Genomic DNA, 23,558 nt, shown 5'->3' with positions numbered 1-23,558 from the left:
GGCTAAGGGAGCTGGGCATGTTTAGCCTGGAGAAGAGGAGGTTAAGGGGTGATATGATAGCCATGTTCAAATATATAAAAGGATGTCACATAGAGGAGGGAGAAAGGTTGTTTTCTGCTGCTCCAGAGAAGCGGACACGGAGCAATGGCTCCAAACTACAAGAAAGAAGATTCCACCTAAACATTAGGAAGGACTTCCTGACAGTAAGAGCTGTTTGACAGTGGAATTTGCTGCCCAGGAGTGTGGTGGAGTCTCCTTCTTTGGAGGTCTTTAAGCAGAGGCGTGACAACCATATGTCAGGAGTGCTCTGATGGTGTTTCCTGCTTGGCAGGGGGTTGGACTCGATGGCCCTTGTGGTCTCTTCCAACTCTATGATTCTATGATTCTATGAGTTCATTTCTAAATAATATTTTTACTATGCAACTATTGGGTGGATGATTTACAGACAATGAGATGCAAATGAATGTTCAAATGCAAAAACTAAACAGTTTTCAGTTAGTGAGTTGTTCCTTGTGTAGGAGGCATTTTAGATTACATTTTTTGCTGCAATAATCAACATGCAGGAGCAAAATTAGGCTTTATTTCACCCAGGTCAAAAGCCCAGTTTGGCACCCCCCAGGCGTATTTGCAAACACACACACAGAGAGAGAGAGAGAGAGAGTGAGTGTGAGGTTGAGAGCCTCAGTGGCTTCACCCAGGTCAAAATACCTGGCTACCCACTCCCCCGGTAGCTGTGGCTCCCACAAGCAATTTTAAATATCTATGCTGTATCTAGATAATTCCTGAGGTATAGAGATGCTATAAAACTGCAGCATTCCTTTTCAGTCATACTCCTGAAAGCTCTTCCTGCTTCTCTAGCAGTATCTAAAATTACAGTTGTGTAATATTAATGCCACAGTTATTTTGGATCAGTCCTTCAGGACATGGGCGTAGCAGCATGCATTGGATAACTCAATGAGGGACAAATGTTTGTATATTTGTTTTACAGTGTTCAGCCTCGACAGTCAAAATAGAAGCACACACTCGTATGAGGTCATTTCAAGGACTAATGAATTGCAAGTCTAATTTGCTGTTAAAACAAATAAATCAAGATTCCTGCATCTCAGAAAGCCCCTGATTTAATAACTTCTAGACTGTCCTTCCCCTTAATTAAAACAAAATATTATTGCTCTGAGCAGCAAGAGATTTGAGCGGTTCCAGGCGCATACCCAGGGTTTGAGTTCCTTGGAATTAAGGTCACTGAAGACTGTAATGTCTTTAGGATATATGGTCTCACTTACACAAAAGATCCCTTACATTTCCTGCCCCGACCTGGCCACAGTGTTCCATGCGACGGTCACCTCCAGGCTTGACTACTGTAATTCGCTCTACACGGGGCTGCCCTTGAAGCCGTCCCAGAAACTCCAGCGGGTGCAGAATGCTGCAGCGAGGCTCCTCACGGGGTCTCTGCCATGGGAGCATATTCACCCAGTGCTTTTCAAACTGCACCGGCTCCCAGTGGAGTACAGGGTCAGATTTAAGGTGCTGCTTTTGACCTTTAAAGCCCTTCACGGCCTAGGACCCTCGTACCTACGGGACCTCCTCTCCTGGTATGCCCCACAGAGAGCCTCAAGGTCCATAAATAGCAACACCCTCGAGGTCCCGGGCCCTAAGGAAGTTAGATTGGCTTCGACCAGAGCCAGGGCCTTTTCAACACTGGCCCCGGCCTGGTGGAACGCTCTGTCTCATGAGACCAGGGCCCTGCAGGATCTGATTTCTTTCCGCAGGGCCTGTAAGACAGAGTTGTTCCGCCTGGCCTTTGGCTTGGAGCCAATTTGATTCCCTCCCTCCCCCCCTCTCTTTTTTCTTTTTTTCTTTTCCTTCTCCTCCTGCGATGAGGCTACATTTTAATATTTTAATGTTCCATTATTTTAACGTTGTATTTTATTTTTGTTTTTAAGTTGTAATCATTCATCTTGTTTTTATTATTGCTTGTAAGCCGCTATGAGCCCGGCCTTGGCTGGGGAGGGCGGGGTATAAATAAAAAAATATTATTATTATTATTATTATTACAACATGAGAATAAGATGGAAGGGCTCACAGCATTAGGACTCCCAACAGATCTTGATTCCCCATTAGATTTCTAGGGTGAGGAGGAGGAGGAAGAGGAGGAGAGGGGAGAGGCTGCCGGCCCCAAGGCCCAGCCCCACGTGACACGCTGGCTCTGAGGGGCAGGCAGAGGGCCAGAGCGCCCTGGGTGGGAAGAAGGAGGGAGCAGAGCGCAAGGAGTTTTGTTTTTATTTTTTAAAATGCTTTGTGCATCCATGCTTAATCTTGCCCCTTTCTAAAATGCATTGATTGGTGTGTGTTTTTCATTTTGTAAATCTACCAAAGAATAAAATAAAATTGAGTTTAAAGGGTTTTCCCAGGATAGTGGAGGGCGTCCCATGTCCTGTTGGTGTACCGGTGGTGAAACTCAGACTTCTTTTAGTCAGAAATGCTCTGCGGGTCATTATCCCAGACCTGTAGAATGCTCTTCCAATAGAGATTCAGCAGGTGTCTTCTAGATTCACCTTTAAACTTTTGCTGAAATATTTTCTTTGCCACCAGGCTTCTGCAGACAGTTAAGTTACCACTTTCTTTCATAGTCGGTGATGTGTTTTAAATTTATGAGAGATTTTTTTTGGTGTATATAATAATTGTGGTAACCCCTTTGGGTTTCTTTAAACGAAACAGTAGTGAACAAGTTTTTTTTATTATTATAAATAAACAGTTATAGTTTGGGGGCATTTTTCCCTGGGTTTTTCATAGTGGTAGATTAGCTAATAAAAAGGTGCTTTCTATATTTTCAAAGCTTTTATATTGTGCATTAAAACATACATAGTAGGGGTTGAATTGTGGGCTCCACAGATTGCACCAAAGGCTAAAAGGCAAGTCAAATAATCATATGACCAAAAATTTGAAGCTTTCTGGAGCCTGCCGTAGTAATAGTGTGTGAATAAAAAATATTTGATTAAAAAAAATGTAATAGTGTGTCAAAAAGCAATGGGAAGTTATGAATGAATGAATAAATCTTTATTTGCATCAGCCATCAGCCATAGCAATAAAACAACAATATGATATACCAAGAATAAAAATAAAAAGTCAATTATATAAAATACATTTTAGAATGGGAAGTTAATTTTATATGTGCTGTTGTTTTTTTGTTTTCCTAAAACAAGTAAAAGATTAAATGCTGCTATTCCAAGATGATAATAACTTTAAAGCAAGGGTGGTTAACCTCTAAGTTTTGCATGAATATTGGCCATGCAGGCTAAAGCAGATGAGAGTTCGACTTCAAAAACCTCTGGAGGGCTACAGGGGAGTCAAGCTCCTTTAAAAGAACCAGGCAGGCTGGAACTCCTCAGGCCACCCCTGTAATATAGTGATCACCCTCCCCCAAAGAAACGTTTTCTGGATGATATCTTGAACTGATCTTCAATATTAATATTCAGTTATGTATAAATAGATATAATTACTAAATATATATGTCATCCCTGAAGTCACAAGGGCTGTGGAGGATTTAATTATGTTAGTGTTCGTATATTTAGCTATACAGACTAAATATAAAAGGAAAAGGATGTGCAGAATTTAAGCCCAACCCACATATTTCTCCTAGCTTAATAAACAACTGAGCTGCAGTCCTTTGAGTCTCCGTTAGAGCATTTCTGGGCCATAGGATCTATCGGATCTCACTCCAGCGATGGAGCGAAAGTTTCGACATCAGATGCCTCATCTGTGTGAGCCTAATAGGGAATAACAAAAATCGCTCCATCCACTTTTCACACATTTTGGATTGCTTCAAAGACTGGTTGGAGTGGGATTAGAAACTGAGTCCAGCTGGCAGCCAAGATCCTATGGTCTCCCAGGGGTCACTTTGACAGGTGTGTGGGGCTGCCCCCCGTCCATCACTTGACATCACCATGATGTCAGGTGAAGCGTTTGTTTTTCATTGTTTGTTTGACTTGTTTGTTGAATAAATACAGGTATATGGCGTAATGGTAATGGTGTTTGTGATTTTATTCATCATAATTATGTTCAGTTTTTTTTATATATAAATAATTTCAGGGTGAATCTTTCTGGGTCAGGAGTGCATTGGAATTTTCCTCATAAGAAATGATGGAAATGTTCACATCTCTATAAGAACACTTGCTTTATGAACCATTTCTCAGGAGGTAATTTGGTTCCTATAGCGGGACCTATGTGTAATAGGAATAGGTTGATAGGTTGAGTTTAAACAAATCACTTGGGTACAGCCAGGGAAGCACAAACTGGGGCTGCTTTGTGCCAGAGAAGGGGGCACACACAGTAACAAAATGAGCAGTGTATTAGTTGCAGGATGGGGATGATAATAAAAGAGACAAAGAGGCCAACATGTTAGCTTTCAGCACTGCAAAATGTGTACAGTGGTGCCTCGCAAAACGAAATTAATTCATTCCACGAGTCTCTTCGTCTTGCGGTTTTTTCGTCTTGCGAAGCACGGCTATTAGCGGCTTAGCGGATTAGCGCTATTAGCGGTTTAGCGGCTATTAATGGCTTAGCGGCTATTAGCGGCTTAGAAAAAGGGGGGGAAGGGAAAAAACTCGCAAGAACTCGCAATACGTTTCGTCTTGCGAAGCAAGCCCATAGGGAAATTCGTCTTGCGAAGCACCTCAAAAGACGGAAAACTCTTTCGTCTAGCGAGTTTTTCGTCTTGCGAGGCATTCGTCTTGCGGGGCACCACTGTATTCATTCCTTCAAAAATAGTATGAGCACAATTGTTCAGTACAAGCATTAGCAAAATAATGAATAACAACTGTTGTGATTGCGTGCATTCCATGCCAGTTTCTGTTTCATTGGTTTAGTAAGGAAATATCAGATATTTGTACACTGACGTTACGAATGCAGTGTATGTAAATGTGAATGTGTGCATGTATAATGCTTATTCTCTCTGGGAATGTTTGTAACACTCCAGGAGATGCCCTCAGAGGCAGGGATCCCAGTTACAGGCGATATAAGCCGAACTACTCACCAGTGACGACAGAGATAACCAGTGGAACACAGTCCAAACAAACCACGATCAAGCACAGTTCCAATCAATCTAATTCCAAATGTAAATCAAATGTAGTCAATCTAGTTCCAAATGTAATCCAGAAACAAATTAGGAAACAGTCCAAGATCAAGATCACACACACATACATGTATGCATGTATGTTTTGTGTGTGTGCTTGTGGCAAGGTACAAAACAGCAAAGGAGAGTGGGTAGAATCAGGACCTTGAAGCTAGGGACCTATGTTGTTTCCAGCAATGGGAGCTCCAGGGGTTCCTCGCTAGGTATCCATGCGAAGGGCCCCTCCAGGGGACCATCAGCGTTGGGCTCAGGGGCCCCTGCCTGCTCCTCAAGACCCTCAACCTGTGTGGTGCCCAGTCTGTCCTCTAAGGATTCTGTACCTGGTGCTAGCTCAGGGCTAGGCATGACAGTGTTTTTCTTCCAGCAAACATCTTTTTAAGAGTTTGAGGATAATATAGCCTGAAATGAAAGCTGGCACTCAAACGTTTAATACAAGAAACCCCAATCCCATTAGAATTCAAACTGTGGAATTTCCTAATAATAGCAGCCGAGGCATCTATTCATTATAATGTTCCAGCAACAACACGGTTATTGTGTGAAAGCAGGACACTTCATTACCTCACTGGCGATGCATGTTTGGTTCATTAGCAGTTTGAAATGTACTGAGATTTATATGATCTCCGCACCCGCACAAAGACTGCTAAGAGCGTGTGAGGAAAAAGGAACATGTTGGGAGAGTGGCAGGAACTGGGCATTAACAATAATCAGCTCAAAATATAGGGGGGGGGGCTGAGAGCGAAAATGCAAAAGGGGAGACTGATCAGTCCTGCCTAAGTTGGCAGTGTGTGTGGCACAGAGCACCGTTGAGCAGTTGTCCAAGCTTACTAGGCAGGGAACAGAAGGGACATTGCAGGACAAGGCTTGATAACAAAAGCAGTTTACAAAATCATGTTAAGTGGAATTTACTCTCTACCCAGCGCCACTTTAGTACAATTCAGATAAGATTTTTCAGGTGAGATTATCATTCATTGTACAGATTTTGATAGCTGGTGATGATAGAAAAGTGATGACATCTTTTTTTAAAGGTGTCATTGGATTCCCATATGAGTATTTCACTTGCACCCCTTAATGCATGTGACTGCTCCACTTAATAATATGGATTTATGCACCTCTGAAAGCAGCACAACTCTTCTTTTCAAAATTCCAGAACTAGTTCTGCCATGTGGCAGTAGACATTTTCAGATAGGAAGCCCAGAACTAACATCTCTGAGCTCTTTTTGCATTAATTCTGCCATCTCAATTTTGGTAGTAAGGGAAAGGAGCTGAAATGGGTGTTTCTAGTGGAACTTGCCATTCACATCCCAGACTGATTTTAAGCCAAATACTGTTTGGGGGCCAAACTATAGATGAACATGGCAAACATGCAGACATAATGTGGTTTAATTTTAACACCAGAAGTGCATGGGAGCAGAACTCTCACCTGCCACACCTGTGGAAACTCCTTTTGTATATTTTCATGCTAGTGGAACCCTGTACTGTATAAGCAGTTTATCAAACTACTGAATGCATGCATTTCTTGAGTGTTCATGCTGTTCAGACAAACAAGCTTGCGCATAGTGTAGCGCTGCTTTCCAGAGACTTTCTCTAAGGTTACGTTGAGAACCTTTACCCAGGTACTTTAGTACCTCACTGTAAGGTTTCTGTTGTGTCTTATACAGCTTACAAGCTGAAGGTGAAAACCCTAGGCTTGCACTTTTCACCAAAACTGTATATATGTCACTTTACAGAGTTGATGTGAGGAAATGAAGGCTATGAGCATGCTTTGTGAAAAGCATTTGACAGGGTGCCGTCTGTTAGTTGGGCTTTGGTATGCCAAGGTTACATTGTTAGTGATCTTTATTAATAAATAACTAAGATCCTTATTGGTCCAAAGGGTATGGCTCTTTTTACATTCCAGGATCTCGGTGTTCATAAATCTTAGGGATTGTATTCATGCTATTTTTGTTTTGAGGAACAATTCTTGCATTTTCTGCCAAGCAGCTTATTCTGAGAGGTAAGATAATAGTCTAGTAGCAAGTGACTTGCTATGCAAATCTTTTATATAGTTTTGTTTAGGGATTATGGGGTCAATCTGTTTCTTAGGTAAACACTTCAGGAGGTGTTGCAAATTAATGAGAGCAGTGTGGATTTCAGGCAGGCTAGTTTGCAGATGCAATTAAAGATAAAAAGTGTACTTCTCTTGAGTTTTTCCATGTCTGTGAATTGGGCTACGGGCAAAAAGGCAGATTGAGGATATAATTAGAGGACTATTTGCAGAGAGGGCAAATGGAGGATCTATGAAATGGAGTAGGCTCTGGGAAGAAATAAAGGATCACTGCAGAGTTAGAAGGAATATTGAAGGGTATGTATTTCTGTAATATAAGTGCACCTGTAACATAAAAACTTACAGAACAAATAGGAGAGGCTAAAGGACTGGAGAGTGATTTTGTGGAAAGCTGGCACTATGTTATATTCCCTGCCTGAATAATAGTTTGCGAGGTCTACTGCCTTTATCAATGCTTGGCACCGTGTAGAAGCACCTGTTGAGTTAACAAGGGAAAATTATGGATGCAGACTAAATCTGAACTATACTGTGTATTATTTGATGTTTTGTATTGTTCTTGGATGAATAGTGAAAAATAAAATTATATTTAAAACAACAAGAGCCAACAATGTGAGGAGGGATTTGCAGCCTAGATAGGTAAGAAGATGGTTAGTAAACACCAAGCTACTTTCAGTAAATTCACATGTCTAGGGTCAGATGAATTAAGCCCAAGGGAGTTGAATGAGCTTGAAGGTTTTACTTCAGAGATGCTGTTTGTAATATTTGCGAATTCTGAATATTTTTGAAATTTTTGAGAATATTTGAGATCAGAGAAGGTGTGCAGATATTGTCCCCTGTTCATCAAAGGGTGGGGAATGGCTCTGGTGGATTACAAATCACTGCTTGATGTCAACAGTGGCCACATTTCTCGAGCAGATCGTTAAGTACCTCATGATCATCCAGAAAAGAAAGCTTTGGTTACAAGGTTTATGAACAAAATAAAAAAAATTCCTTCCAGTAGCACCTTAAAGACCAACTAAGTTAGTTCTAGGTATGAGATTTCGTGTGCATGCACACTTCTTCAGATACACAGTTGGTCTTTAAGGTGCTACTGGAAGGAATTTTTTTTATTTTGTTTTGACTATGGCAGACCAACACGGCTACCTATCTGTAACTGGAACTATGGAAGGTTTATGAAGGAGAAGTCATCCCAGGCAACCTTACCTCCTTTTTTTGATGAGAGTTATTTGTTTGGTAGATCATGGGAATGCCACAAACATGGTATATCTGGACTTCAGCAAGGCGTAGGACAAACTCTGAAGTCTCTGCTTTATCTGCTGCATCTGTCTGAGTTTTTACTATATTGCATTTTTGGAATGTGGGCTTGACGATACTACTTGTAAGGTTGATACTACAGCTGGTTGAACAACCACACCCAGGGAATGTTTGTTAATGGTTCTGTGTCAGCCCAGAGGGAGGACTTGAGTCATAGGGCTCTGTCCTCAGCTCTGTGCTTTCAGCATTTTATAAAAGACTCGTAGATGGCATGAAGCTGGAAAGGTATGATCCAAAGACTTATTAGGCCTCTTGCAGAGGTGTACTTAAAGGTTGATGAAACTGGCCCCCTCCAGTTTCCCTACTGAAATTGTCTCACCCTCACTCTGGGCGCTTTGAGTACTTGGGTTGCTTAAAATGTAGTAATTTCTATTGTGGTTATTGTGGTAAAGTGTTTTGTTTTTTTTTCTGAGTGGGTTGCCAAGGGACCCTGGGTGTCTGCCTCTGGCCGCTTACTGCAGGTCCAGGTCTGGTGACGGCCTGAATGGCTGATTGCCTTGGCATACAGGGTACTAACTACTCTGTCCTGGAAGTGTGCTATGAAGCACTAAAATCTTAAGTAATACATCCTGTTACAGTGGTGCCTCGCAAGACGAAAAGAATCCGTTCTGCGATTCTCTTCGTCTAGCGGTTTTTTCGTCTTGCGAAGCAAGCCCATTGACGGCTTAGCGGATTAGCTCTATTAGCGGTTTAGCGGCTTTTAGCGGCTTATCAGCTTAGCGGATAAGCGGCTTAGCGGCTTAGAAAAAGGGGGTGAAAAGGGGGGGAAAGTCGGAAAAACTTCCAAGACATTTTGTCTTGCGAAGCAAGCCCATAGGGAAATTCGTTTTGCGAAGTGCCTCCAAAACGGAAAACCCTTTCGTCTAGCGGGTTTTTCGTCTTGGAGGCATTCGTCTTGCGGGGCACCACTGTACTGTCCAAAGGAAGCAGGTGTTTATCACCTGGGCAGATGGTATCGACTGCTCTTTTGGAGCATGTGCATGTAACAAACCAACGTCCTACTGTTTTCTTTTTCAGACGAAGAATGAAGGCTCGTGCTCCACCTCCACCAAACCAAACTCCTGCCACCTGTACAGTTAATAATGAACACAAATTACCTACAGACCTGGGAGCGCTGCCTGATCAGGGTGTGATAAACATGAAGGAAAATCTGATTAACAGGACGATGGACTTTATAGTAGTTTTTCCAGATGGAGAAGAACAGAAAACTACTGTGCATGGCAGGTAAGGCTTTCAGGCATTTGAAACAGTTTGTATCTACCCACTGATGTTATTTTTAGGAGGAGAGATGTAGACAATGCAATCATTTTCAGATGTTCCCTCCCTGCCCCTGCTCCTTATAACCTAGCAGTGTTTTTAGTGCACATGTATTTCATCCAGCTTGCAAAGAGGCTAATTTATATGCATATACCGTCATACCTCAGGTTGAATGTGCTTCAGGTTGAGCGCTTTCGGGTTTCGCCGCTTGCGCATGCGCAGACGCTCAAAATGACATCACGCACATGCATGGAAGCGGCACATCTTCCACACACCCAAACATCTTGAGGAAAAGCAGATAGACTAAGACTGGATGAAATCTAGTAAAGGTTGGGAGAACAACAAATTATTATCCAGCATTTTATATGATTGGTGTGGAGCAATCCAGTACATGTCCAAGAATTAAGGAGGTTATGTAGAGGCCTCCATTGCCTCTTAGCCGTTGCCCAGAGGTCACATGGAGGACTTTCCCATTTGTGCTCTTCACTCCCCCAACCCCTAGGTAAGGTGGGTTTGCCACTGTGAAGGCATCTCCACTACCCAGATGACCACCAGTGGTGTTGTGGAGGCTTTGTGGGTGGGGACATTTTGGGCCTCTGCTCTCTACACTTTCCACATTCTGGCAAGGCTTCATGAGGCTCTGTCCTTCGCATTGGCTTTCTTTTTTGGGTTTGGTTCGTGGCTGAGTTGCGATTCAGTTGGTGTTTTAAAGCAAAATCTCCCATTGTGTGGGTTTTCTCTCAGACTCCTCCTTTAGTGGCTGAAGGGCTTGAGGCTTGGTGGGTTCTCCTCCATTCTAGGGATGGGACAGAAATTTGATTCATTTAAAGGCAAACCTCCCAGTTATCACACTTTCTGACACAATACAATCCTTCAGTGCATCCTTAAAAGTTTGCAGTTCTCTGAATTTTGCAATGAAGTTCTGCAGCCGAGAAATATGTACAAACATGCATGTACTGGGATAAAGTGTACATTAAAAATCCATGTATTAGTGACAATAACATACAAAAATGCATTGTTACAGAAAACTGCTTTGTAAAAAATATATAGGCAGAATTGCATGCAAAAATACATATAATTATGAGAAATTTGTATTAAATGTTGATGAATTTTCATGAGGATATTTTTTAAAAATAAAATAAACCATGTGATATGGAAATGTGGATAACTGAATTTAAGACTGGAAAGATGAGAAACTGAAATTGGTAGATTTGCCCATCCCTGTTCATAGCTAATGGTGAAGAGCCGTCACACAGCTGATGGATGAGAGCAGTCAAGCTTGTCTCTCCATCCCTACAACCCACTCAGTAGCTGATCTGTGGATGTGGTTCTGGTGTGAAGACGAACGGGCCATGAGGAAAAGGTGCAGGGCTTCTTGCCTTGAGCTCAACACTGGCTATGCCCATGTCAGCAAATAGAGGCACAAAGTTTCCCAATGGATGTTTTGAAGAACATGGCTATTTTGAAATAGTCCAGGTTGATTTTTATATATGTGTATGTGTACTATCTGGATATGGTTTCAATCTGCTCTCTCTACCTGCGTGAAAACCCTTCTGTGTTCTATTAAACCTGGTTCTAAGTAGCCTTTTCTGTTTTCTCTTCCAGTAAAGCTGTGATGGACCTCTTGGTTGACTTGTGCAGTCGGTACCACTTAAATCCAGCCTATCACACCCTGGAGCTGCAGTCTTCAGGGACCCAACAGACTTTGAGTTATAAGCCAAACACTTTGATAGGGGCAATGGATGTATGGAAGATACTTCTGAAGGAGAAGGTTCCTGAAGGAAAGGCGAAGCGGCCTCCTCCGCCCAAAATTCCTGAGGTTGGAACTTTCTGCTGCATAACTGTTTTGCCAGATGTCAAGAAATGTTGATGACAGTCTCTCACCCCCCCCCCACCTGTTCAGTATTGAACTTGGCATGGAGCTTACTATTGCGATGTAATGGTAATCTTAACAGACAGCCAGTGTAGAGACTGGGTATATGGCAATAAGTAGTTACTGCAGGTTTATTTTGAGTTGACTATGGCCTTTTGTGAGTTGAATTGTCATTTTGTAAGTAAGGTTGAGGAACCTGTGGCCTTCCAGGTGTTGTTGGAGTCCAGCAACGTCTGTAAGGCCATGTGGTTTCTATCCAGAGCCAAGGTGGAGTAGTGGTTAGGGTGCTGGACTGGGACCTGGGAGACCAGGGTTCAAATTCCCACTCAGTCACTGGGTGACTTTGGGCCTGTCACTGTCTCTCAACCAAGCCTACCACACAGAAATGTTGTGAGGATAAAATTAAGAGGGGGAGGAGTGTGTACACACAGAGGGCAGGACAACTGCAGGGCAGTCTGGTTGCATGAGTAAGTAGTTCAGAGGCATGTGTTGTTCCAGCTACTAGCAGACTTCAACTGAAGTTTTATAAAGAGTAGCCTTCCAGACCCTGTCCAAATCCAGATGCTTAAGGAGCCCTTTACAGTGGTATCTCAGGTTACATACGCTTCAGGTTACAGACTCCACTAACCCAGAAATAGTACTTCAGGTTAAGAACTTTGCTTCAGGATGAGAACAGAAATCGTGCTCCAGCAGCACGGCAGCAGCAGGAGGCCCCATTAGCTAAGGTGGTGCTTCAGGTTCAGAACAGTTTCAGGTTAAGTACGGACCTCTGGAATGAATTAAGTACTTAACCCGAGGTACCACTATACTGTTGACTAGCATGATGACATTGTGGTCTCAAGTCTATGCTCCTTTACTGGCCAGCTGTCTGAGCTTGCAGTTTCTGATGCTGATTCTCTCAAGGACTAACAGGTGGTTTACCCTCCCCGTACAGCTTAGACAGGGACTTCCTTGCCACAGACAAGGCAGAGATCCACCCTGAGGTTCCTCTTGGGCATTCCCTGGATGTGGGCCTGGTGAGAGCGCTCCCTGGATCTTATGGACGGGGAGGGTGGACTCTTTCTGGTCTCCTGGTTTCCTAGAAGTCTGGGTTCTCATTGGAGGATGAGTTGTTCAAGGCTGTGTTAGGCCTTGGTTTGACAACAGGACTGTCTTTTGTTGTTTGTATTGTAAGGGGTCTTAGGGTGTTAGGGGAGGGGTAGTAATTCTGGTGGGGGCACATCATGCTCCTGGGGTAGTTAGGCTACCTTGGTCCCCACCCTGCATTCAGCTCTCACCTGTGGCTCCTAGAAGCTGTCAGCATGTGACAGTGGCCACACCCTGGGAAACAGCTTTGACTGGCCAGCTAAACCAAGTGAGGATAGCTGATGGATCTCAAACCCCAGTGAGTTAGGGACTTCCCCTGCATGCAAAGACAGGCTTGGTGAATTGAGCAGACAAGACCAATAGTGGGTCCAACAGTCAAGAAGGCTGTTTCTGCAAAAGCTGTAGATGGAAATGAGGGGCAAATGGGGCTCATTCAGCTGGGAAGGTAGCCCTTCTAGGAGAAGGGAAGCTCTGATCCTAAACCTCTGCCGCCTTGCAGGACAACTTCAGGAGAAGAAAGGCTAAGGAGTAAACCCTACACATATCTGGATTGGAGATGGTTGGGTGGTGTCTTGTCTGCCTCCTTCCAGCAACTCCTGCAGCCAAGCTGGTGCCAAACATACTGCTCTGCTTTCCTTTGGATCACATCAGCAAGGCCAATGTGTCATCTGGGCAGCTCAGGACCTCCATCCCCACTGCCCAGGCTTGTGCCCTAGGAAGGTCACTGCTAATGAAGTGGTTTGACTCCACCCCTGGAGGCATACTCACTTGAGAGAGAGAGATAGACAGACAGACAGATGCCAACAACATTGGCTTTTAGGTCTTTCTAATAGAAAACTGTAGGAGTCCTGATGAGGAAAAACTCCTATTTAATCTCTATAACCTTATTATAACTTCTGAATTTTGGAAGGAGGCAGGTAAAATGGACAAAATTGCAACATAATGAAAAATTCTGCCACCTGGTGGAGATTAAGAGTTAAGTATCATTCTAGAGGAAGTATGGTTAGTGCAGGAACTGAAACTGCAGATGACACAATGCTGGGAGCGATCGTTGACAGCACAGAAGATAGAATCAAGATTCAGAATGATCTTTACAGGCTGGAACTGCTGGCCAAAGCCAGCATGTGAAATTCAGTAGAGATAATATAAAGCCTGGTATTAAGGTACAAAAATAATCAAATCAGAAGAACCAGCAGACTTGTCCCCTGTTGCTTTGGGACCAATTGGTGGAAATTGCAAGGGAGCTCGTTTCAGCTAAACATTAGGAGGAAATTACTGTTTGACAGTAGTCAACTGCCATGAAAATGGTGGAGCCCTCTATGCTGGAGGTATTTAAGCAAAGACTGAAGGAATACAATACAGTAGCTTCATCCTAACATTTCAGATCCTGCACTGAAGGGGTTGACTCAACCTCCTAGGTCCCTTCCAACCCTTTAATTCTTTGTTCCATAATAGAAACAACTGGACAGTTCTCATCTACAGGCCTTGTGGCCACCTTGTCGGACAAGTTGCTTAGAGTCCAAGGGCTATTATTGCTCATATACTCTCTCTCAATCTAATATTTGAATAACTGCTGTCTGCTTCACAATAATTTTGTTTTTCAGCATTGCATATACAGGTATTTCATAAGCGATTAAAATGTGTTGAAGCATACCTACACGGAGAAAGCTCTAAGGAATCCTGTTCTGCCTCTGTAATGCCATTCCTGTGCAATGAATATGACACTCCTTGATTTTTCTTTAAGCCTCTTGCCAGTATGCATAATCTATTTTGCAACTGCAGTGCAAAAGCACCACCTTCTGAGAAGCTGTGGCTCACAGAGTCTTTCCTTTTCTATTTTGCTTCCCTAGAAAACAGTGAGGCTGGTCGTAAACTATCTCAAGACACAAAAGGCAGTGGTCCGAGTGAGTCCCGAGGTGCCTCTCCAAAGTATCATCCCAGTGATTTGTGAGAAATGTGAGGTCAGTCAGGAATGCCTTGTCCTCCTGAGAGATACCTTCACTGGGGAAGAACTGGAACTTACAAAGTCATTGAATGAACTGGGAATAAAGGAGCTCTATGCATGGGATAGGAAAAGAGGTAAGTCAATACATTTATTAATGTACACTGAGAAAACTGTACTGATATTTGCAGATGGCACTAATTGGGGTTTTTTGGTGGGTGTGAGGCTGGGGGTTGTAAAGGCATAGGGTTTTTTAAAGAGTACCACTTGTGAGATATGTAGAGTAGCGGTGGGGAATGTGCAGAAAGAAAGAGAGCAAGGAAAAGAAAAAGAGGTGGCAGAAAGAGAGAGAGAAGAGGGGGTGTCTCATCCATTTTGGGCTGTGGCATTATTATTAGTAGTAGTAGTAGTATGCAGGACACGGGTGGCGCTGTGGGTTAAACCACAGAGCCTGGGACTTGCCGATCAGAAGGTCGGCAGTTCGAATCCCTGTGATGGGGTGAGCTCCCGTTGCTCGGTCCCAGCTCCTGCCCACCTAGCAGTTCGAAAGCATGCCAGTGCAAGTAGATAAATAGATACCGCTCCGGCGGGAAGGTAAATGGTGTTTCCGTGCGCTGCTCTGGTTCACCAGAAGTGGCTTAGTCATGCTGGCCACATGACCCAGAAGCTGTACGCCGGCTCCCTCGGCCAATAAAGCGAGATGAACGCCGCAAGCCCAGAGTCGGTCACGACTGGACCTAATGGTCAGGGGTCCCTTTACCTTTTGCAGTCTTCCCAAAATGGTATCTAAGCCCATTGTAGAACTGTCAGGGACCTTCAGATTTGATGGTATGGAACTCTATAGGTGAAGGCCTTGGTCCACTAGCAGTTGCTCTTAGCAGTGCCTCCTTCATACAGTGAGTGCCACTGGTAATTTTTGTTCAGAGCTTGGCCCTGCCACAAGGCTGCTCCACATCTGTAGTGCACAATGGCACATTGCCTCCATGTTCAATATTGTGCTGGCACCAATACAGAGTTAGTCTTTGGCCTGCCCATTGTCTCAAATAATTGGCTGAAAGGAAATGTATTTTGAAATGCTTTACCTGTGGCAAGGAGTTGGACTAGACAATCTCCAATATCTCTTCCAGCTCCGTCATTCTACATGAATGATATTGCTTGCCAGATGGGTGTTTGGAACATGGAATGGTAGCTTCCACTGCATAGACTCCATGTTAACAGGCAAATCAAGGACTTTGATTCTTCACATTATCCCTGGCAGACATTAAACTCTGAGGTTGTGGTGAAGCTGGAACTAACTATGGAATATAGGATGCTAAATATTGCCTAAACAACATGCATGTGAATGACAATGGGAATCTCTTAATGCACGGGTGCATCAGAACTAGAGTTTAACGTGGATTTGAAGCTGTTTGTCTCTCCTCATCCAAGCCTCCCCTCCACTAAATTTGGATTTTCCCTCTCGTTGGGCAGTCCAATAAGGGGTGAAATATCCAATGTAAAATTAGGTTACCCAACTGTGAAGCACATTGTGTGTGTTGTTGTTTTTACACACATGGTGACGTTTTGCTGGGTGCTGTCTATTGCCACATGTCCTACTTTTGTTTGGTTTCCATGCCCCAAAGAAAAGGAGGCACCCGTTGTTTTCCACTGATAGTTGCTGAAGGAACATTCATGATACGTTTATATTTAAAACAGCTCTTTAGCGAAGAACTACTCTTGCGCAAAACAGCTGTTTTAAAAATAAAATCTACCCTTTTAGGTACAGGAGGCAGGAAAGGGAAAGTGGAGGAAAGGAAACAGCAGCCTTTCATGTGAGTGACACCAGATCTTTGTCTGGTTTGGAGCATTATACCACAAATGTAAAAATGCATTTTTCCTCATTCTGTCCTCTATCCATCACATGCAGCACCATTTCCATTCTGCTGCAGTTCATATTCCACAAAAATGTTATTTGGTTCGTTGTGTTCAAATTTAATAATGTAATTAATTACCTTATTGTTGTGTGATCATACACCATTCACTTCAGATGTGGCAGTGGGGAGAGACATAATAATGAAAAAATAACAACTGCAGACTAGAAAAAAAATGACAGTTTCTTGTGATATTTTCTTCTGATCTATAATCCCTCCCCGGTTTGCCATTCCATTCAATTTATGAAGTGCTTTTACAATAAGCCTTATGGTTTGCAGTCTTTGTCTCATGTTGTCAACAACGTCCTGTCAGTTAGGTTCCTATAGCTGTTGTTAAAAACTGAAGGCCCTCAAACTTCTCCCAGACTTTAGCTAGGATTTGAAACCAACTTTCCTAGAAACAGGTTTTTTTTCATTCTGTTTAATATGTGGTGATAATAATACTTAGCATTTAGCGTGTTGAAAGCACGCACATTATTTCAATAATTTTTACAAGATGGATAGGTACAAGCAGTGCTTTTTTCTTTTAAAAAAAAATGTTTAGAGGTACTCTCATTTTGATTCAAGAAAATCCCCATTTTATAGTTCAAATCAGAAAAAATAAATACCATAACTGGACAAAAGTTCAAAGATTCACAAAATGCTTAGGGGTATGCATACCCCTGCGTCCCCCCCAGAAAAAAGCACCGGGTATAAGAGATTGGTATAATTATCCCCATATTGCAGATGAGTGGTTGAGGTTGGAGATGGAAGGGGCCATGCCATGCAGTTTCCCATCTTAATCCTAAATGCCATTTTTTCCCTCTCAAAATGTCACTCCCTGCATTTCCACCCTGGAGGGGAAAGATGAAGGTACCCATCTCTTCCCCTCCGCAGCTGGAGAAAAAAACAATTCGATGGTACCATTTCAAGTGGGTAAATGGTCAGAAGGAAAATGGTCAAGTAGTTCAACTCCCTCAAATTCTGTCACTTAAACTTGCAGCCTCCGATAGTGGTTTCATGTGTCTTGAGTTCAATGTAGGGATTTCCTGCTTCACAGCTCAATTTCTTAGCCACTATACATTGCAGCGGTTTTCTCTCTGATTGCTTTCATCTGGAAGCAAATCTTTTAGAGTCTTCTGACTGAATTTAAGCAGTTAACTGTGAAATAGGTCTGCAAACTTGCCCACAACTGCAGAAAGTAGGCTTTTCAAGGGAAACGGGAAGAAGAAAGGGGGATGGCAGGAACAACGAACGTAAGAAGAGCCCTCCTAGGTCAGTCCACCCCAAAGGCCTGCCTTGTCTAGCGTCCTTTTTTCATAGGGGCCAGTTAGATGCCAATGGTCAGCCCACAAGCAGGCCATGAGCCCTATAGCGCTCTCCTGCTTGTGATCAGCAGCAACTGGTATACTTCCTGACTTTGGGGTTGGTTAGTAGCTATTGATCACCTTATCTTCCATGGATTTGTCTAACCCCCTTCAATACTGGGCAAATTGGTGGCCATCACTGCATCTTGTCGCAAATTCCATACTTTCACTGTGTTGTTGCATGAAGAAGTAGTTCCTCCAGAAGCTAGCGTGTGAAAGAAACTGCCCTGGCAAAACCTGGCAGCTGGGACTCGGGCATCAAAGGGCTCTCAGGAAAGGCCAATGAAGAAGAAGAGGAAGGTGGTGGAAAATGCAGCCTCAGTGAAGTTGTAAGGCAAGCGCCAAAAGAAAAATGAATTGAGTCCTTCTGATGGGACATGGGGTCATTCTCTGAATCTTTTTATCTTTAACTGCAGTTTCCTGGTTGTTGATGAGCACCTGCATTTAGTTAAAGTGCCTCAGCCCTGTGACATGCATGAAAGCAAATCAGGCTTTATGTTCTGCATCTTTTAATTATTCCTTTTCATCCTTTTTGTTCCTGTCCTTTCCAGTTCTTTCATCAAAAGCTCAGTCTGAACCTTCTCTGAACAATAGAGGTACTGTATAATGAGACTTGGAGAGAGAATTTCCCTTTTATTTTTTTCTTCTTCTGCATGGCTTGGATGATTAATGCATTGAGGTTCACTGTGTAAGACTGGGGTGAGGAGTCCGTGGCCTTGCAGATGCTGTTGGACTCCCAGCATCCATTAGCCCTGGCCAGCATGGCCAATGGTCAAGGAAGATGGCATTTGCCACCCAAAAACATTTGGAGGGCCTCAGGTTCCCCACACCTAGAGTAAGAGCTACTACTCACATCTTCACACAACACTCGCACTACAAGTAATAATAATAATAATAATAATAAATTTTATTTATATCCCGCCCTCCCCAGCCGAAGCCGGGCTCAGGGCGGCTAACAACACTAAAACAGTACAACATTATAAAACATTATAAAATGAATTAAAATCAAAATTGATGGCAACCATAAACTAAAGTTTTGTAAACATTTCCAAAGGAGGGAGTCAGGCTGTGCCCTGACCAAAGTAATGCAAAACAGATTTCTTTCTCTATCTTAAACAGCAAGGTGTAACAGCAAGGTTATAAAAATATTGAAAACATGAAGGAAATGTTCTTTCACAGCAATAATAATTTTCCAGAACTAGGAAGGTTATGTCATTCAACTCTAGTTAAACAAAATATTACAAATCCCATCAAATAAACTGATACTTGGAAGGAACATGAGCCTGGAAAGGATGTACATACGTTGTTCACGTGTAACATGAATTTCACAAGTGTTCCACTGGGCTGGGCTGGCTTGGAATAGTTTTTAATTAGTTAATTTCTCTGAAGCAGCAAAGTACAGAACCTTCTGTCCAGTGTAACTAGCCTTGTGAGTAAACAAGCCAAGCTGCAATGATCCAAGTAGGTGGCCAAAGTCTTCCAGAATAGTATTGGCATTTTCTTCCTTCTCCTCCAGTTCCTTCATTTAGAAGGAATCATGCCCCTGTACGCACTCACACTTGTTCCCCAAATGATTGCATCCCTGGGCAAGTCAAGCAGAAGGTGCCAGCAGCAGGTCCTTCTCTCATTTCATTTCCACCAACTTTTGCCCTAGATATGAGCTGGCTGGACCAGCATATAACACCAACATTGGGCTGTAAGGGAGATGTTACTCATTGAAATTCTGCATGAGCATGAATGTCACCTGGCAGCATTAACATTTATAAACTGAAACCTGTGTGGAAGGAAACCAAACATTTCAGATCATTAATAGATTAACAGAAAATAAGCAATGCTTGTCCCTGTTTGGATTTCCTCAGTCCTCAAACTGTCTCTTTTTTATTTCTAATAAAATAATAAACACTTGGGCTAATGCTCCTTGTGTCATATGTCTTAGTAAAATTCTGTAATAATTAATTGTAAAGAGTAGCTGGCATGAGTATTGCCGCTAACTGCTAAGCGTGCGCAGTCCAGGTTGGTGGCAGTTTATAATATGGACTTTTAACTTTTCTGTGCGCCTTTAAGCTAAGTTTTGGAAGGGTATATCTATGTGTGTCTTTAAATATTTGTCTTTATTTGTGCCACATTGATTCTTCTGCACCGCTTTGATTTACTGTTGAATTCATTTTAATACATCAGCATATAGTACAGTTGTACCTTGGAAGTTGAACGGAATCCATTCCGGAAATCAGTTCGACTTCCAAAACATTTGGAAACCAAAGCACGGCTTCTGATTGGTTGCAGGAAGCTCCTGCAGCCAATCAGAAGCCATGGAAGCCCGTCAGACATTTAGCTTCCAAAAATAGTTCACAAACCAGAACAGTTGCAGCATTTGGGAGCCAAAAGGTTTGTGAACTAAGCTGTTCAAAAACCAAGGTACAACTGTAATTCTATTGGATAGGGCTTGGGACAAGAATATCTTTAAATTGTCTCATCCTCTGCATACCCAACTGATCATAGCATTCTAATCAGCATCCTATCAGGTGGCTCATTCTGCACAATGCTGAAATTGGATATTTAGTGTAGCGGCACCTGTTCTTTGGAACTCCCTCCTATTAGATATCTGACAGATGTCTTCTCTTTCAACTTTTTGGCACCTGTTGAAGACGTACATATTTCAAGAGGCCTTCTAAGTGGATAGTTTGATTCTAGTTACATTTGCATTGGGTTTGCATTGTTTTTGCACCACCACACAGGTGGTGTAGTGACAATAAAGGTTTATTATTTTATTTTTATTATTGTTTTCGAACTGAGATTTTTTAAAAAAATCTCTGTGTGTGAGATTTTGTGTTTATATATGCAATATGCAAATGATTTAGCTGTTCTTAAATATGTAGTTGCTTTCTCTCTATGTGTTTTGTATTGTGAATCATTTTGAGATGCCCCATGGAAAGCAATTTGTAAATGAAATAATAATAAAATAGAGCATGTTGCGGCAAAGTAAACCGTTGAGGCCAGTAGAAGCAGCGATGCAGAAATGTTCCCTGAAATTAGTGAATAGTTGGCATTTTGTGCTGCTGAAAAATTGCTGTATTGTCCACCTATTCACTAAAGGGTATTGGAAGGGTTGTAACAATACAGGCACAATTACTTCAAATGCTAGTCCTGCCACAACTATTGTGCAAGGTGGTATTTGTAGAGTGTGAAAAAATCCTGGGTCAGTTGGCTTATTGTACCGCTCCATTAGCATTGTTGTTGATATTTGATGGTAATAATAAGAACTTACATATGCTAGCATTCTTTAAGGTTGCTGTTGCACAATTAGCAGGTATTGGAGAACAGAAGAGAGTCTGTCTTTGACAGAGTGTTTGGAACATTGCAGTGTTAGAGAATCATACCAGTCCACTGAAAGGGGCTTGTGGGTTTTGACAGTGACTTTGGAGAATAGTGGTGTTGTTTTGCTACCTCTGTGGTGAAGGAAGACAGACCTGTGGCGCCACCAACTGTGCATGGCACTCTGGAAGGACTTACTCAGCTAATAAGTCATGCTTGGACTGTGCAATTATGCTTTGGGTTGTACCATATGTATTTTCTTTCTTTGGTGGTGGTTACTGAAAAAGTGAATAAATAAATGCTAAATAAAGAAAAGGAAAAGAAATGGTGTGTTCTATGGAAACATGGGTTTAAAAAGTTAGTGACACATTTGTGAACTTATTGTGGAATGTATCATATATGCACAATGCGGATTATATTTTCTTGTCCCCTTTTGTAGCCATCAGCTTCACTCTTTATGCACCATTAAGCATAGCAAGAGTTCAGCACTCAAGAAAGCAGGATTAGGGGGCAGTGTTTGCAAGTAAATAAAGGGGCAATGAGGGGAGAAGGTGGTTGGGGGCAGAGAAGCATTAGGGAGAGGCAGGGCTGGTCCAAGACTTATTTCCACCAGAGGCAAAGGGCAAGATGATTCACCATTGCATTCCATGCACACAAGCTGACTGGACTTAACAGCTAGATGGCGATGGGACATTGTCTTTGGTTTCTGCTTGTGGTTTGTTTGGAGATAGACAATGCAAAGTCCTGCTTTTGGATTACACAACAAGCTAGAGGCCAGGGGTCAGCAACCTTTTCAGCCATGGGCCGGTCCACCGCACCTCAGACCATGTGGTGGGCCGGACTATATTTTGAAAAAATAATAATGAATGAATTCCTATGCCCCACAAATTACCCAGAGATGCATTTTAAATAAAAGGACACATGATACTCATGTAAAAACACGCTGATTCCCAGACCGTCCACGGGCCGGATTTAGAAGGCAATTGGGCCGCATCCGGCCCCCGGACCTTAGGTTGCCTACCCCGGAGCTAGACCATGGCTTGCTTCCTTGCAATGTAGTGGCAGCTGGTAAGGAGTGAAATGTCCCAAACTCCTGCAGTATGCAGCAACATGGCTTGCTTACTGTTATGTATTGAAGTCCTCACCCTGGCCACCAGGAGTATTGTGTATGTAGTTTTCAGTCAGGTCCACGTCAGTTATTTTAGACGGGAAACTCTGGGTTGTTGTTGCTACAATGTTGACAGTCGGCTGCCTATAAAAGCAGGCCGGCTGAGCTGTTTGCTGTTCAGTTCTGTTCCAGCTTACAAATAAAGAGCTGCTTTGGAAGAATCGCTGTGTCATCTGATATGTTCGCCCACAACTTAACACTTACATTAAAGCATAGTTTATTCTACCTATAGTTTAATGTGGCAGGCACACCAGACTATTTTGTGTCACATATAATGTGGCCCACAGTTTAGCAGTTCAGCAAACTCTCATCCAACTTCTCCAGAGAAATATGAACAGTTATACAAGGTTCAGTCTGTGGCTTCATTACCAAATGTGTCACGGTGAAACATTTGATATTGACCTATCACAAACTTACATATACATTTGGTTGGGTAAATACAGTAGTGACTATATGAGAATTTTAGTAGTAGTTCTAATCCTGAATGCTTAATAACAAAGTTTAAGACTAACATGCAAGTAAGTAAAGTTAGGTCTAAATCAGTATTTTGGAAAAACAGTGCATCATCTCTCCCTCCTGTGAGCAATTAATACTGCGGTAACTTTGATTAGAATTAATTTGTGTATAAGTCTGTGTACAGTACGATCTCCTCCTGTGCAGTGGCTACATTCTGTGGTGAGCATTTAAGCTCTCTGCCTTGCTTGCTGAACTCTGGGATGCCTCACAAGATCTTGTGTGGCTGGCCCTAGTTTCCACGAGATCTTGTGAGAGCATCCCAGAACTCAGTAAGCAAAGCAAAGAGCTTAAAAGCTCCTTCTGTGCTGGAAAAACCCTGTACAAAAAGAGCTTTCAAGCTGTCCGCCTTCTGTGCTTTGAATTAGTGTGATTTCAACCGACCAGTTACAGATAGGTAGCCGTGTTGGTCTGCCATGGTCAAAACAAAATAAAAAAATTCCTTCCAGTAGCACCTTAAAGACCAACTGAGTTAGTTCTAGGTATGAGCTTTCGTGTGCATGCACACTTCTTCAGATACACTGAAACAGAAGTCACCGGACCTTTCTATATAGTGAGAAGGTGGGGAGGGGTATTACTCAGAAGGGTGGTGGGAATGGGTGATTGGCAGATAGCTGCGATGAGCCTGTTGACGACTCTTAACGACTGCAATAGGTCTAACAGGA

General features: G+C 42.7%; 1 protein-coding gene across 9 annotated transcripts in view; it reads left to right on the top strand.

Moving 5' to 3' along the window:
- Positions 1 to 23,558, top strand: part of COBL (cordon-bleu WH2 repeat protein) — a 105,451-nt gene that overhangs the window by 20,371 nt on the left and 61,522 nt on the right. For 5 of the 9 annotated variants that reach the window (XM_081836251.1, XM_081836244.1, XM_081836243.1 and 2 more), the window contains exons 2-5: positions 9,504 to 9,710; positions 11,349 to 11,562; positions 14,553 to 14,781; positions 18,452 to 18,496. In XM_081836251.1, the coding sequence (XP_081692377.1) occupies positions 9,504 to 9,710; positions 11,349 to 11,562; positions 14,553 to 14,781; positions 18,452 to 18,496 (695 nt within the window). Of the gene's footprint in view, positions 1 to 3,787; positions 3,903 to 7,099; positions 7,122 to 8,682; positions 8,712 to 9,503; positions 9,711 to 11,348; positions 11,563 to 14,552; positions 14,782 to 18,451; positions 18,497 to 23,558 lie in introns of those variants that run through there. The other 4 variants (XM_081836249.1, XM_081836250.1, XM_081836245.1 and 1 more) reach the window with 4 other exon arrangements.

Source organism: Podarcis erhardii (genome assembly GCF_964252035.2).
Source record: "Podarcis erhardii genome assembly, chromosome: 13".
Classification (NCBI taxonomy): Eukaryota; Metazoa; Chordata; class Lepidosauria; order Squamata; family Lacertidae; genus Podarcis; species Podarcis erhardii.
This window is presented reverse-complemented; position numbering and strand designations above follow the sequence as displayed.